Below are 14360 nucleotides of genomic sequence, written 5' to 3'. Positions count from 1 at the left end.
CAAACAGTTTGCTATTTTCTCCCCACTATTTGTAGACACGGAGTCAGTTTTGGTTATTTCCTGATTGGTACATACTGACTTGGTCTCATACACCATACAGGCCAGTGTCGATGAAATTCATGTTTGTTTCAGGATGAGTGGTCCCTGAGGAAGCGGAAATCATTCCATATTTGTGTGCTCATAAAACAAGGATCTCGGATTCATACCTGTGGGAGATTTAAATGTTATTGATTAGAATATGACGCTCTCCTCGCCAAGTGCTAATGCACACCAAGTGGATGCCGCCTCAGACAGAATTTCCAAACCTAAAATTTCCTTAAAAGTCATCCAGGATGTTTTACCCTGATGTATCATTGATCCTGTTTTGCATGTATGCATGATTGATTATGTTTTCAGGACTGATTCACAGCGTTGTCTTCCATGTGAGTCCTTCTCCGCTGCTAACTGTGGGCCCACAAGTCAAGAGACGGCCCTTCGTTTATTCAGCTCCCTCTTCCCAGCAACTGTGCTAGGGCCCGGCACCGGCGGGTGCTCAGTGAATACTGCTGGATGAATCCGGTGGAGCCTGTCGCTCTCATCCGGTCAAAGCCTGAGCTCCTGATCTGGAGCTCCTAGGAGCGGGTTCTTTCCCTCTCCCCACATTTCCAGCTGTGAGGAGGGGCCCGCTCGGGGGTGGCAAAATCGACTTGGTGTATGGAGATGAGCATTTTAAACAAGTTAAGCAGCACAGGGAGGAAACAAGTTAAGCAGCACAGGGAGAAAAGTCAAAGCGGCTGTCACACGGTAAGGGTAGATACTGACTTTTGTGGTGTGTTTGGGTGGACACTGGGTTAACAAGATTGACAGTGTCTTTGTAAGTTATGAAGTGTGAAACCTCTAACCCAGTGGAGGTTCCCAGGGAACAGGGAGCAGTGACATGCTCTGTTGCCTCTTGCCATCACCCCGAGGCCTGGCAGTAGGAAGAGGAGTGTTTAGGCCAGAAGAGAGACATGGTTACCACTCCCAGAACTCCAGGCAGGATCCGGTTCAGGGATGCTGAAGGGAGCAAGGGGAGAGGTAGGCTTTGTCCCAGGGCTTGTGGGCCACCCCTCCTCATCGGTGGGGGAAGGTTTCCTAAAGGTCAGCTGCAACAGCGAGAACAGAGCTTGGGCCCCAGCACGGAGAAAGTTTCTTGCAGAGAGCAACAGAAGGTTCCTCCTTTCTTTTGTTTCCCATCACAGCCGGACATACCCAGGCTAGGCTGCACTGCACCTGCCTGCTCTCTTCAATGGTATCACCAAATATGAATCACACCCTTATAATTCAAGCATGCTGTGTGTGCCTGAATCCAGACTGTTGCACTGTGTTAGCGCCAGCACATCAACTCATCTGTAGCTTAGGGCCTGCAGGCATCAACTAACTTAAATGACAGTCCAAGGACCAAAAGGAGGAAAGTGAAGTAGCATTTGTTTGTACAGCCTTGGCCTCACAGGGGCCTTTCCTAGGAATCATGGAATCAAGATAACCCCTGATGACAATTCCTAGCACTTAAATCCAGGGACCTAATGCATCAGAATATGACCTCATCCCTCAAAACTTAGATTTACGAATAAAGAGGGCCTGCTGCCGCAGTGGCGAGCCCACGGCAGAGATGCTTCTAGACCCTCAGACTGCCTGCCGGGTAGGGGACGCTTCTCAGCCTCCTCCAGCTCACCCTGGGACCCCACTGCCTGGCAGTTGAGGGGCATTTTTCCCACAGATTAAGATTTGATCCAAAGACAAATTTAAGAAATTTGAGGTTAGGGAGGGTGTGCAGATTTCTTAACTTGAATCTTTAAAACCAGGAAAAGGGGCCTCTTAAAAGAAGACGTAAAAAACGTAAGAGGAAGACCTGACAAAAATACCAAAAGGTTAAAGGAAACGCATGCCCGGATGTTCCCGCAGCGAGGGGCAGAGGGGGCCGCCCCCTACGGGGCCGCCCGCTACGGGGCCGCCCGCGGGAGCAGGAGGCAGCCCCCGCCAGCTGCGCTCTGTGGTTATTAGGCTTTGGGCTTGATCCCTTTGGCAGTACAGATGGCTGTCAGGAAAGAGGAAGCATGAGGTGACTGCCAATCCTGCGCTGCTTTTTCCAGGAAGGTCTGGGGAGGATGGGTGCAGAGAGAGGCCAGTCGAGGGAGAGCCTCAGCGGATTCTGTGAATTGCATAATTGGGGTCATGCCAAGCTCTTAAAAGCCGCGAGTAGCATTTGGGCTCCAGGCGTGTGTCTGTTCCTGACCAGCTCGGCTTGGGGGATGCTGCATCTCGGGTCTTCTGGGATTCAAACTTCTGCTGAGATTTGGTTGTAGGAGGGCAGTCATGGGGACCAGAGACTGAGACGCCATGTCCACCGTCCTCCCATCTGAACGTGCTCAGCCCCTAGGAGATGAGCCTCTGTCTGCCTCGCAGTTAGTTTCTGCTCTGGGTCGAATGAGACTTCCTGGAGCTTTTACCTCCCTCTGACAAGGGCGAGAAGCTGAGGGAGGAAATTCTCCAGTTATGACTATTTTGGACCAAACCCGAGGCACGTGCTTTAGATTAGGAGCCCTGAGATATCCTTCTGAGTCTCTGAGTCTTCGCTCTGCAGTGGAACCATAGACCTTTCTGGATAAAGTTGCACAGGGGCTGTCCTTTATGCTTTGCCGTCATTAGCAACAGTAGGGAAAGCATGAACTGGGGTGTCCTGGGCGCTCTGCAGGAAGCAGCTTTCCTGGGGAGATGCCTGTGGTGACCAGTTATCCACGCCCTACCTCCGCGGTGAGGAGAGAGGCTCCCAGGACCCCGGCAGCCGTGACTTAGAGCTAAATAGCACCTTAGCCTTCCCCAAGGGCTCTCCCAGACATATTTGCATTTAATCCTTGCAAACTTCCCTGAAGAATAAGAGCTGAAGAAGCAAGTTCAGTGCGGTGGTGGGACTTTCCCAGGTTCACAGGGCTGGTCCACGTGAGGACTGAGCTGTGACTTCCGAACCTCTGACTCTCCGCCCACAGTGGGCTCTGCCAGGCGGGGAGAATCCAGGAAGAAAGACTCTCCGGGGAGGAGAGACATCCAAGACTGAGTCGAGAGGTCAGCGAGTGGAAGAATGTGACTCACTGGTGTGTGTCATCAGAGTCACACGCAGGGGTGGTCGAGAGGAGTTGGTCCCCGAAAGAAGAGGGTCCATCACAACCCTAAGAAGGGGTCACATTCTTACATGACTTTGAAGTCCCACTCAGGAAATTAAGACTGAGGGAAACAAGTGGTATTTCTATCCCTCTTTCTAGTTTAAAGTCATGACTGAGGAGAGAAGGGAGATCATGAGAAGTGGTCTGTGGTTGATGCCAAAGCACAACCTTGGGGTCCGTGGTCTGTGGGTTATGAAGTCAGAGTGGGGGTCTAGCTGGAAATGGAGGAATCCAGCAAAGACGAGAGAGAACTTTTCCAAGTGGGGGACTTGCCTTCACAAGTAGCCTTTAGCCTGAGTTCATATGAATGAAGGAGGTGTCTAGACAGCACCGTAGGCCCTGGAGGACCACTGCAGCCAAAGCTACCATTTTGGAGGTGATAGTTGGGAATTATCAGGAGAAGGTAAGAAACAAGAGGATCATAAATGCCATTTTTTATGGTTTTGTTGGTGATAAAAGGGAACCTAAAATTTAAATATAATGGGGTGAACAAAAATCCAAGGTATCACTGATAGGACTCAACCGCGAATTTCAGCCATAGAAAAGCTTTCTGTTAAGGAAAAATATACAGGGGAAGCCAAGACTCCAGTGTATCTTCAGGGGGAAGCTCGCGTGCGAAGGAGGAAGCCTTCATTCATTTATTCATCCTTTTAGCTAGCATCTCCTTGACATCCACGATGTGCCTGCACGGCTGTCGATGTGAGGATATAACAGTGAGTAAGACAAGATCCCTGCCTTCACGAAGCTACTGTTCTAAAGGGGGAGGCAGAATATCAACAAGCAAATTAATAAGTAAGGTAGTTTCAGATTGTGCTGTGTACGTGCCATGAAAAACTGAAGCAGGAGCCGGGAGCACCATCCTTTTAGAGGAGCAGTCGGACAAGGCACTCTGAGTGATGCCCGGGAACTGGAACTGGCGCTGGGTGGAGCTGGAGGAAGAATGGCCCAGGCAGAGGGAAGGGTGAGGCCCCGTGGCTTGTTAAAGAAACAGCAAGAAGACGAGCGTTACGAGCATGTGGCAGAGCATAAAAGGCTTCAGAGCAGTGTCACAGGTCAGACCGTGGAGGGCCTGGTCGTTGGGCTATATTTTAAGGTGCTAGAAAGCCAATGGAGAGTTTCAAGCCGAGGAGTGATGACTGGATTAAAAGAGAAGCCTTTGGGGAAGATGTACTGGGAAGCCTGGCGGCCAGTCTGAAAATACAAGCAAGGGGTTTTCTGATAAAAATGACAAAACTGACAGAGACAAGAGGTGTTCATCCTGGAGGAGTCCTATAATTGCCCCCCATCAGGAGGGTGAAAGGACATCGCTGTGGCTGTAGGGGGGGTCTCTCGGGTTCAGATGTTCAGAGAATGTGTCAGAAGACTCCAAGGAGCAGCACACAGCCAGCCACGCCTAGGGCAGGAAACAGGTGCACCTGTGAGTGAGCAGGGGTGGCGGCCAGCGCCAGGGAGCCTTAGAAAGCAGTCATGGAAAAGAAAGCAAGAAGACTCTCTGCTTTTGTTTTTTAAATACGTAAAGAACAAGAAAATACATTAAGGGCAGAGTAAAGCCACTGCCTGGGATAAGTAGCATTCACTGATTCGCTCACTTAATCGAGTATTGTTGGGCTCCTGTGATACACGGGGCACTCTTTTAGGTACTGGGGATACCACAGGTAGCAAAGCGAGAATCTCCATCCTTGTAGAAGTAAAGCAGGGGAGGGCAGGGTGCCCAGGGGAGCAGTGGAGAAAATAAACAGGGAAGGGGCATAGGAAATTTAGGGGTGGGGAGCGAGTTTTCAAAGAAGGTCATCTGATTACTTGGCTTTTATTTCAGGTATGATGGGAAAGCCGTTGGAGGGTTTGGGTAGGGTAATGACGTTACCTGACATTTTAAAATAATTACTCTGGTTGCTGTGAGAATAGAGGTAAAGGACAAAACTGAACAGTTTCCGACACCTTCACTGGCATCGCTCCAGCCCTGGCACCACCCTCTCTCGCCCAGAGTATTGCAGGGAGGCCAGGTGGGCGGCTGCAGTCCTGTGGGCAGAAGAAGATGCTATGACATGTGTAAACAAAATACTCAGTTCCTACTATGCTTCCTTCTTATGAGAGGATCAAGAAGGTGAGGAATTCTAGGCTGTTAGCAAGAAGATTACTTTAAACATTTGCCACAAGTGGAGGCTGGGTCCCGAAACAGGTGTAGCCAGAAGGTAGTTAGAAGGGGTGGGGGGAACCAAGGAGGGGGCCTGGCCTGAGAGCCCCAGCAAGGGAGTCCGAGGGGAGGAGGCTAGAGTGCGGATCTCAGGGGAGAGGGTGGTCTTGGTGCAGCCCACGTGACCAGGTGCCGAGGCAGGTGAAGAAGGCCACCAGGAGGAAGGTGGGATTTGTAAAGTCGCGATTCCAGAAGCACCATCAAAACATAAGACTGCTGAGGATAACAGCAGGGGCAAGAGTGGGGCAGCAGCCTGTGCGCCCAGACCTAAGTCCTCAGAGAGGGCGGGAGAGTGTGCTGAACAGTGAGGGGGTGTGTGAGCGGACAGAGGGGCAGTGAGCGAGCCTCAGCCTGGAAGGGTGGATCTGAAGGGGGAGCAGTCACTGCCTCCCTCTTGCCTTAGGAGTACGAGCAGTCGGAAGGATGAGCATCCACTGGAAGTGGTATCATCTGGGGAACCGCTTGGATTCACTAACAAGCCAAACTCAGTTAGCAGTCTCCACCTTTTTGATGGGGTTTCGAAGCTGGTTGATCATGGCAGTAGTGTCCATGGACGTATTCTGACTTTGTAGGAAACTCAATGGTTTCTTCTTTTAGTCTTTGGACAAGATGGAGAAACACTGTGTTGATAATAGTTCAGTTAAGTTGCTTCATAGATGGCTTGAGAGCTGCACCCAAAGGGTCTAAATTCATGAGGACAGTGTCTCTTTGGATCAGTGTTTTCAGGTTTTTTAAATCCTGAATCTCCCCCCACCCCCCCACCCACTAATTAAAACATGAATATCTCGTTGTCTCCCCTCTAGTCTTGAATGCTGTCTTCTGTGCCTTTCTACCAGAAAAGAGCAGTTTTTCGAATTGCACTTCCCTTCATCCACTTGCCTTCAAGAAATGTTGGTACTTGTCTGATTAGCCTGGCTTGGAGGAAGGTCTCTAATGGCTTGGTTCTGCTTAGCATTTTTTTTCAATGACCCAGATGAAGAGTTGCTTATCAAGTTTAACGTGACATAGCGTAGAAGGACAGGTGATTTTTTTGGATGAAAAGATACGAATTCAGACATCCCTTGGTGGGTTGGAAAAATGGACTGAAACTTGCAAGATGAAATTAATAGAGGCAGTGGAGTTTTCCATTCAGAGTAAAATTTTCATTGTCTAAGTGTCAGCTGGAGGAAGATGATGAGTCAGGAAATCTTCTCAGGATTTTTTTCTTGTAGACTGACTGGGCTTTTTGTTTGGTTGGAGTTTTTGTTTGTTTTCACTCATCGTTTCAATCTAGGACCCTAAAGCACACAGACACGTGTATTGTGCATAACGCAAACATAAGCTGCAGTCATTTTAAAGAGAGCAGGGTCCAAGCCAAAGAAGTAATCATTTCATTCTTTTGTGGACCACATTTTAAGTGTTTTCAGTTCTGAGTGCCATTTGTTGAGGATGCTGACAAATGAGGAGGCTCCCAGAGGGCCCCTCCCACAGCATTTGGTGCTCAGTTAATAAATATTGGTTGAATGGATGGTGACTTGAGTGATTAGGGATGGTGCCTCAGGTCCTGTGAAGAACAGTTGACGAAACTAGGAAAGAGGAAACTTGGAGAAAAGAAAAAGGAAACAAATGTTTGCAGAGCTCTCAAAAGAAGAGAGACTAGATTTATTTCATATTTTTCCGGAAGACAGCCCCAGGGTACCATAAAGTCAGTCCTGTAAGCTCCCAGGACAACAACTGTCTCCAGCAGCCCATCTGATGACAGCGGTCAGGACCAGCGGGAGGGGTGTTGCAGGAGGGAGTTGGGGCACAGCTGACTTGGTGGCCTTGAGGTCTCGTCCAGGGCGCAGCATCTTCTAGGAGGCCCAGAGCAGTGGGGCCTTGTCTTTTCAGCTTTGCAGAATCAACACTGCAAGGGGAACTATGACACGTGCTTTAAAAAATGTTTAATGGGAACTGCTGTGGATGCTGCCTGGAGTTAGGGAAAGCCCTTTAATTTATTTTAGCCCTTTTAAGCCTTGCGTTTCTTCTTTCACATCTCATCCTTTCGTCAGTTGGCCTCCTAAATATTCATAAAGGAATCGACTCCAAATAAGAGTTAGTCTAAAACTCTTTCCTGAGCTTTTCAGCTTTGCTTTCTTGTAACGAGTAATTATTTGAATACGGTGTCTGGTCATTTATGTCGCTGTAAAACTCGTGAGTGATCTGTTTGGGGAGGTTTTTAAAAATTTAATCAGGATTTTAGACATAGGATCTGTTGTGGAGGAATAGACATTTTCTATTAATCTTGGGTCCCAGGGCCCTCTGTGTCTAGAGCTCTCTAGCTGCAGCCTCTGCCTAGCCTCCCACCTCCCCCAGCTGGGGAGAATGGACGCCCAGGATGCGTGGGAAGCAGACAGACTGAAGCCCGCAGCCTAGACATAGATTATAATGTCATATGAGGAGCAGAAGCTGTGGAGGCCCCTTAAAGCATGGGGACCAACTGCGGGAGGCCTGCTGTCCGTGGACAGGGCTCTGTGGGCCTCCGGGCCCCGGCGGGGAGGACCCGGGACGGGCTGGCAGGGCGGGAGCATGGACTGCTGCTTCCCCGACTTTCCTCTGTGCTCCCCTGTGGACTGTGTTGCAGGACAGCTACTCACGGTCACCTTCTGCTCTGCCCCTTCCTCTTCTGCCAAAGTCCCCCGTCATCAGAGGCCTGCTTTTCACCCACTGAGAGGTGGACAGGAAGGGTCTCATTTCAGACTCTTTAACTAGAATGACAAACCCCTAGACCTAAGTCCTGACGTCACATTTCTTTGGTGTGTTTTCTGGGACAGTTTGGGTTTAGCTTTAGGGCCACTCACACGGGATACGATCTTGGGAGAGTAACTTAACCTCTCTGAGCCTCAGTCTCCTGCTGTGTAAGACAGGACGTTGCAGGGTCCGTGAGAGATTTTAGACACAGTACACGAACAGCCAGCCCAGCGTCTGGCCTGTAGAAGGGAATCAGTCAGCCACAGCTTGCTGGCACTGTTACTAGCTGCCATTAATCTACACAGTCTAATCACCTAGCCAGTTTTAACTCTTGAGTGTTTTATTCTTTATTCAAGACTTGAACTGTGGAGGGATGTCCACCTACCTTCACGTGATGAACTGCGCTTAAGGCTCCGAAGGCCCGAGGAGGGGGGTGTGCTGTTCTTTCTCTGTTTATAGTTATTCATGCTGGTCACTTGTTGCGGTGGGTGGAGAGGGCTCATATTTGATTGAAAACCAACAGTGGCAGGAACCAAATAAACCTTCCTTTTCCAGAGTTGTCTTTTCAATTTTTATTTTTGTGTTGTTCTCAAAAATGCAGGACCAGAGGCTAAAATAGAATATTAGAATTTGCAGTGGCCTTGCTGCTGGGCGTGACAACTCCAAGGTGGGCGTCTGCCGTTCAGAGCTGTGGGGACAGACTTCACTCTCCTGCAATTCTCCACCCTGAGAGAGCTGGGTCCCCCGGGCTGGTGGTGGAACAGAGGACGGCTTTCCTCGCCGCCTTTTCAAGCTTGTTAAGAGTGCTCTTAGCCTGTCTCCGCTGAGCCCTAAGTAATTTCCAGCCAGTGATTCTAGAGCTGCCGCCATCTGCCTCCTGCGTGATTCCAGACTCCTGTGCCTAGATCTCCTGGCCCCAGCCCCTCCCCAGGGACAGTCCCCTCCGTGTCCTCTCTCGATCTGAACCTGTCTTCTAACTCTCCTCTGTTCCTTCCGAGCCTTGTTTATGCCCATTTCACAGCCTTTCTCAGGCCATTACCCCCCTCTCCTTTCAGTCCCGTAGTCTGTTATCTTTAGGGTCAAACCGATGAGGGGCTTATTGCTCAACCGATTGTGAATGTCAGCTAATGACCTTGGTCTACGACAGTGGTTCTCAACCATGGCTGCCCATTAGAATCACCAGGGAAGCTTTTAAAAATTTTCCTGGTGCCTGGGTCCCAACCCCAGAGGTTCAGATTCGATTGCTCTGGGGGGTGACCTGAGCATCAGGATTTTGAAAGCCATCCCTGGTGATCCCCTTTGCAGCCAAGACTGAGAACTGCTGGTCTGCAAACTCATTCAGTCCCTAAGCTGAGTGAGTTCTAATAATAGCTCTGTTAGTCCCTCGAGTGACTTGTGCACCACAGTGTTTGAAATAGTTCACGTGAGTACAGAAACATCGAAGTAGCTATTTCCACTCTGTGTTAATTTGGTAGATTGAGGGAGGGAAATAGTACGGTTCCTTTTTTGAAAATTCCATTCATAGCATTTGAATGGAATGGGCTCACTTGACAGCAGCAGCAGTAACTAGCTTTTATCAAGCCTTTGGCATGTGCCAGGCACGGTGCTAATTGCTTCCTAAGCCCTTTTTAATCCTCGCAGTAAGGCCACGAGCGACCCCCACTGTTTGCCCGCTCTGATTAACGAGGATCCTCTGGAGGTCCAGAGAGGCTTATCCACTCGCCCTGGGCTGCACAGAAAGCAGTGCTCGACTGGGCACCGCCAGTGCCAAAATCTCACTGACCCTCTGTGCACCAGGAAAGAACCACTTAACCAAGTAACTTCCTGGGAAATGAGGACGTGCCTGCTTTAGCTTTGGAGTCGAACCCTTTTTCAATTGGGTTGCATTCTTCTGTATATGAATCACCTCCATGAATTTGATGTCAGATTCACTCCCAAGCTGCCTAGATAGATCCAGGACCAGGAGGCTAGGTCACAGATGAGGTTTTTCCCATGCATTCAGGAGACATTATTTTAGTGTATGTGCTGCCAAAGTGAGCACAGGAGGCATTGTTTTAGAAAGCATCTTGCTTCTAGCCTCTCACCCAGCAGAGCCTACCCCATCTTTTACTTGTCTTCCTACTACATCTCTGAGGAAGTGAATGGGCAATGCTTTCCCCATTTTGCAGAAAGATGTGCCAAGTATTACTTACCTACTGAGTATGATAGCTACCACTACGTGAGTACTTACTGTGCTAAGCTCTTTGCATCCTGTGTGGTTATCTTCACTTCACAGGTGAGGAAACAGAGACCCAAAAAGGCAGAGCTGCTTGCCCAGGGTGATACCGCTAGTAACTGGGTCCCATGTTGTTTGCTTGGTTTATTTATTTATTTTTTTAAACTTCCTTGTGAGTAAACTTGCACGACGTGGCCTCCACCTGCTCTCTCACCGTAGTCTGGCCAGCCTCCGCTGTGTATGCACTGGCATCTGGACAACCATGTCTGGAATAAACCACTGAAGCATAAACTGGATTTTCTTTCTGTGTGTCGAATGGCCATTTAACAGCTATCATGAAACAAAGGATTTTTCTGCCAACCTTGAATATCATACTGAGGTCAAGCGGGCCCTACATACTCCTTCTCCAGCCATCCCAGCGTGCGGCTGCTTTGGCGTAAACAAGCCCGGGAGGTGAGACCTGGCTCTCGGAGCAGGTTCGCCCTCCATCCGTCTCTGAGCCGAGCGCTGCTGGTTCTCACAGCTTCAGACCAGTGACGGGAACCCCCCCACCGCTGCGGGGCTGCTGGCTCACGGCACGGGCACTGCAGAAACGCTCGGGACAGAAAGCTCTCTCCCCTTCTCACTGAATGTGAATATGCCAGCTCATTTCCTCTCTCTTCAAGCATATGAAGACTTGGTATTTTCTGGCTTGTTAAAATATGTACATGCACACACACAATTCTGTAGGGAGAGTAAGTCTTTGTACAGAAAGAGACTGGCAGTGTGCTGAGCGGATGGCGTCTTGGGGAAAGCAGAGTGCCTGGCGGGGCAGCAGGTCACGGACTGAGTGCAAGCCTTTTTTTTTTTTAATGTTGTTTATCCCCCTACAGGGCATACAAAACCATTGAGGATGATGACTTGAAGTTTCCTCTTATATATGGAGAAGGAAAGAAGGTAGGCGCTGCCCTCCCGGGGCTGGGAGAACGGGGCTTCGTCTCCACGGAGCCCACGGCAATCTGTGTGTTCCCCTCAGCAGCTCGTGATTTTCCAGCCCTGACAGCTTGAAAGAATGTCACCTCCATCATCCTTCAGGCTTCCTGTCCTGAGGGTCCCAGGAGATGCAGGGTTAGGGGACGGGGGTGGTGAGCACAAGGGACTAAAGTCAATTTTGTGAAAGTAACGTCCCCCTTCCCCATCCGTCTGAATGAGTTTTTACAGTGTTTAAACACGGCCACTTTCACATACATCATCTCGCCGTGTATCTGACAACAAGCCACGAGGCAGGTGGAGCTGGCTGTCTTGTATCCCTGTGGTGGATGAGGCAGCTGGGATCCCGAGGTTAAACCCGCTCAGGCGGAGTCACATGCCGGGGAGGGCTGGGACCCCATGTGGAGCCACGGCCCCCCCCAACTAGGGCCCCACACCCCCCGCTGTGGAAGCTCGGACTTGGCAAGGCAGCTTCTCCACCCGCCGACAGGCAGGGATCCTGAGCTTCACCCTGATGAGACTCTCGGGGCCCACGGACCAGGTTCCAGGCTGAGATCGCAAAGACCATCCATCACCAGCTCCCCAGGCCCCAGTCAGAAGCGAACATTGTTGAGCCCAAGGAAGGCTGTCGATCTTAAAGTGGTCTCTGAGCAGGGTGGGAGGGGGTTGCAGTCCCACAGCCGAGATAAGGAAGCTTAGAAGCCATTTCCCAGGAAGAACAGATACCTTCTGAATCATTGCATTCTTCCTCCGAACACAAATACATTTCATCTAGGTGCTGAGAGTTCCAATTAGAAGTGAAAAATGTGGTCATGTTAAGAAGAATCTTCAACTGAAATTCTTTCAGCATTTGATAGCTTTTATCAGAAAGAAGTGACTCATAAGAAAACTGAAGGATGCCTTCATGGGCAGATCTTGAGTGTGTGGGGGGGGGCATGTACGTGTGCATGTGCGCACGCGCGTGTGTGTGTGTGTGTGAGAGAGAGAGAGAGCACACAGCATTAGGTTCTGGGCTCAGTGCAACCCAGTAGTGATTTCACCACAAAGAGACATTGCACAGAGGGAAATAAAACACGAATGTTTGACCAATATAGGCATCACTTTTCAAACTAACTTGCCCCTGTGCTGGAGATGGACACCTTTGACCTCCCCATCCTTGGCTGAGAGTCACGACAGGGAAAGGCTCTGTTCCTGGTGGGATTACGTGTGTCCTTCAGCCCAGGGCGCACCTTCAGCCCAGCGACCTAGGTCCGCAGCTGCCGTTTTTTGTGGTGCTGAGATTCTCAGTATTGCCCTGCTGCTACCGAGTGCATTCCAGTCAGCTCAGGACCACATCCTGTTGCCCTTGTACCCCTCGTACCTGTCTAGCCTGGTGCATGATGCATGGCAGGCCGTCAGTAAATGCATAAATATTTAATAAGCTATTCAGTTATGTTCATTATACTCTCCTTGGTTCAGCAGGAAAGTGGATAAATGTGTTCTTCGAGGATTCTCAGCAGTGAGATTTAAAGAAGCGTGAGTGTTCCCAGTTCAGCAAAAAGTTCAGTTCCCCAGGACATCATGTTCCTCCAGCATTTCAGTTAACTGCGGCTTGACAGTTCTGGCGAATTCTGTCGCTGTACCTGTTGACCTATTTAAAAGCCAGTGCGGCTCCAGGTGTGCCCTGTGCCAAAATGGCACACCACCTCTGTCCCAGGACTCCGTGATCTCTTGAGATTACTTTACAACTGCAACACATCAGCCCTGTCCAGATCCTTTGCAGGGCTTTCCTCCTCCTCCTCTGCACACACCTCCCCAGAAGTTTCAGAACACTTCCACAGCTGTTAGTTTTCATTTGATTTCTGCCAGTGCTTTGAAGGACTTGTGTGGGCAGCACCTCTGGACTTCGTAAACAAGTGCAGTAACTAGCAGAAACGTCAGATTTCTTGGGACTGAAATACCCCCCGTGCTTTTTCCAGCCGGAGAAGGCGCCCCTGCAGGGAGGGGAGCAGGAAGGATGCAAGGGAATGTTCACGTTCTGAGTTGAGCGCTTCTCAGCTGGAAGGCAGCCGGGCCAGCCTCCCAGCAGGGCAGAGGGTTTCTGCCGCTGGCCTGACCAGCGGTCCCCAGGTTTCACATCTTGTGTCTACATTTCACCTCTTTTTATTCTTGCCTTTCAAAAATGTGTTCTGGTTTCCTTTCCACTTGAATGTAAACCTTCCCACCTTCCGATGTGAAACGAGCTGCAAAATCCACAGGCTTTTGGGGAAAGTAGGATGAAGATCGTGATAATGTGTTAGATTGTAGTGTTTCTTAGCATTTATGAGTTACTTTTGGTACCCCCACATTAGAGTGAGGATTCAAGTTCATGTCTTTGAACCACGACCCTACACCGGCTTTGGTGTTTATGATCCAAGTGTTCAGCCAGTGGGCTTCATTCTACCCAGAATGACTTTCCATCTATCCTGCATTTACCTGTCCGGATGCTGCCCATCCTTCTGCACAAAAATTTAGTGCCACTTCCTTCAGGAAATCCTCTTAGCGGAATTTTTACCTCCTCTGACCTCACGTAGCCCATTGTTTACGTGTCTTTCAGCACTTGGCCATATTCTGTGTATGGTTAATTAGACATGTACTTCTTAAATCTCCCTTACCAAGTTCCTTTATAGTAGGGACACGGCCTTAGATACTTGTCCCCCACAGCGTGGTGTCTGCACGTAGTAGGTACTCAGTTAATGTTTGGGTGAAGCAGTTCTGTGGCATCCCAGGTGGTAAGTCGGCTGATGGTGTGGGTGTTAGTTATAGCAGTGTTGCTTCCTTAGAGCATCTGGGAAGTGTTTAGAGAAAGCTGCAGGTGATGTGGCCTTAGCCATGAGGTCCCTGTGTACATGCAACAGAGTGATGTTTTGTTCCTTTCCACCCAGAGGGCGTTCATGCGGATGTTAACAGGGCAGGTTACAAAGTCACTGACCGTTAATTTTCTTCAGCCATAAACTGTAGCACAGGAGCTGTGGGAGGGCAGGGGCTGCCTCTGACATTCTTACATCTTTTATCACAGAACTAGGGACATAGCTGGTGTTCAGTAAATACTTGAAGAATGAGTGTATAAAAAAAG

General features: G+C 49.7%; 1 protein-coding gene across 1 annotated transcript in view; it reads left to right on the top strand.

Annotated features, from left to right (window-relative positions):
• The window catches only part of PPM1H (protein phosphatase, Mg2+/Mn2+ dependent 1H), a 227645-nt gene that overhangs the window by 182498 nt on the left and 30787 nt on the right, over positions 1-14360 (top strand). Inside the window, exon 7 of the mRNA XM_074374657.1 lies at positions 11170-11233. Coding sequence (XP_074230758.1) covers positions 11170-11233 — 64 coding nt within the window. The remainder of the gene's footprint in view (positions 1-11169; positions 11234-14360) is intronic.

Source organism: Camelus bactrianus, chromosome 12, assembly GCF_048773025.1.
Source record: "Camelus bactrianus isolate YW-2024 breed Bactrian camel chromosome 12, ASM4877302v1, whole genome shotgun sequence".
Lineage (NCBI taxonomy): Eukaryota > Metazoa > Chordata > Mammalia > Artiodactyla > Camelidae > Camelus > Camelus bactrianus.
This window is presented reverse-complemented; position numbering and strand designations above follow the sequence as displayed.